General features: G+C 47.7%; 1 protein-coding gene across 1 annotated transcript; it reads left to right on the plus strand. All coding sequences in view use genetic code 11, as the record gives it.

Moving 5' to 3' along the window:
* Nucleotides 1-255: 255 nt before the first annotated feature.
* EGR_10670 (hypothetical protein) lies at nt 256-807 on the plus strand (the record flags this gene model as incomplete). Its single annotated transcript, XM_024499919.1, has 1 exon — nt 256-807. One exon carries the CDS (start codon nt 256-258, stop codon nt 805-807), a length of 552 nt encoding a protein of 183 aa, XP_024345667.1.
* Nucleotides 808-1,824: the final 1,017 nt, after the last annotated feature.

Raw genomic sequence — 1,824 nt, forward strand, 5'->3', positions numbered from 1 at the left:
AATGAATAGTGCACCTTATAATGAAGGGCATCAAGCCCAGCATGATACTAATTTTCTTCAGGAAAAAAATCCTAGACCATAGGCACACAATGTTATGTAATACTTACGTTGTTTTAATGTACCTTTTAGGGAGAAGGCAAGCGAAAAAAATTCGAATCTCGAGGTTGGATTGTCCTTTCTCGTACCTAGCACCTACAGCTCCCTTCCTTCTTGAACATTGTATTTTCCTTCTCCATCTTGTCACCTTTAATAAAGATGTCCAAAGCGAATCAACCGAGCTTGTCTAGGAACGCTAGGAATTGGGAAGCGGAGACCGATGAGCCTCGCTCCACACTGGTGGCAGCGCCCGCTGACCTACCCCCTTTCGAGGAAGATATGAATTTCGAAGAGTGGCTCTTAACTGCCAAATTCAACCTTCCTCTCTATAGCTGTTGTCAAAGAATACCTCTTATCCTTCGCGCTCTCCCGCATGATTTATTCGTGGCCGCAGTCGGAGCTGGCATCAACCACGACACGGATGTTGACCAATGTTGTGAAATATTGGCTCAACTGGTCATCGATCATGAGGAGGGAACCCTGGCTAGGGACTTCTTTCAGCGTTTTCAAAAAGTTGATGAGGCCGACGAAGAGTACGCCAGCAACCTCCAACTCCTGGCGGAACGTGCGTTCCGCGGCTGCCCCCCAAACAAGATCGCCAATTGGGTTGCAGTTCAGTTTAAACACAGAATCCGACCTTCCACCTTGACTGAGAAGCTCTGCGGGGCAAAGACTAACTCGTGGACCAATTGGTCAAGCTTGCAACCATGAAGCGGCAGAAACTCTGGGGGCCAGACTTTCCGGAAACCGCAAAACTGGTCAAATGCAGCATTCTCGTACCGTGCTCTCCCGCGCTATACTCCTAAACCAGGTGAGCCCTCCTTTTCCCTTTCCTGTTTACTCCCAAATGGCTCCCAATCTTATATGAGGGTTCCTGATAAACTTGAAGGACGTTCCTGTAGTTTTCTTCGCGACTCCAGTGCAGCTAAGTCAATTGTGAACCTCCATGCCTTCCCTACCCTTTGCAACGGGGTTAAGATCTTCTCCCCTTCTACAAAATTGCGTTCAGCAGAGGGAAGGGAGATGCTAGTCGATGGAGAGACATCATTAAAAGTCTGCATAGGGAAGGAAACTTGGGCAGTAAAATTCATTGTGTGTCCAGAACTGGCCTGGGACGTAATACTTGGTGCCGACTTTCTACGCTACACCAAAGTCGTCCTAAATTTTGCAGAAGGAACCATATTCACTCACGAAGCCACCGGGGTCAACACAGATACCCCTCCACCGAAAGACGATGCAGATGACATCTGCAATGCCATTTTTGAAGCTGCAGCCATTCCCATGAACAATCTGGATGACCTTTGAGCGCAGCTGACTCACATTTCCAACTACGAGAGAAAAGAACTCCGTCAGCTCCTACTTAAGTATGCGATCATCTTCTCATGGCAAGGTGTAAGACTGGGACGAATAAATATCGTCAAGCATAAGATTGATGCTGGTGAAGCAAGGCCCATTTGGCAACCACCCAGACGTATTCCACCTCCTTTGCTGGAAGAAGTAAACCGTTTGGTTGAAGACATGCTCCCAGATGAGGTCATAAAGCCATCCAAGTCACTATGGGCCTCTCCTATAGCGCTGGTAAAGAAGAACGACGGCAGTCTGCGGTTATGCATCGATTATAGGAAGTTGAATGCTGTAACCAAGAAGGATGTCTTCCCCCTTCCCCACATAAATGACTCACTTGACTCACTACATGGATCCCAGTGGTTCTCCACCTTAGATCTGAAG

Source organism: Echinococcus granulosus, assembly GCF_000524195.1.
Source record: "Echinococcus granulosus chromosome Unknown EG_S00249, whole genome shotgun sequence".
NCBI lineage: Eukaryota > Metazoa > Platyhelminthes > Cestoda > Cyclophyllidea > Taeniidae > Echinococcus > Echinococcus granulosus.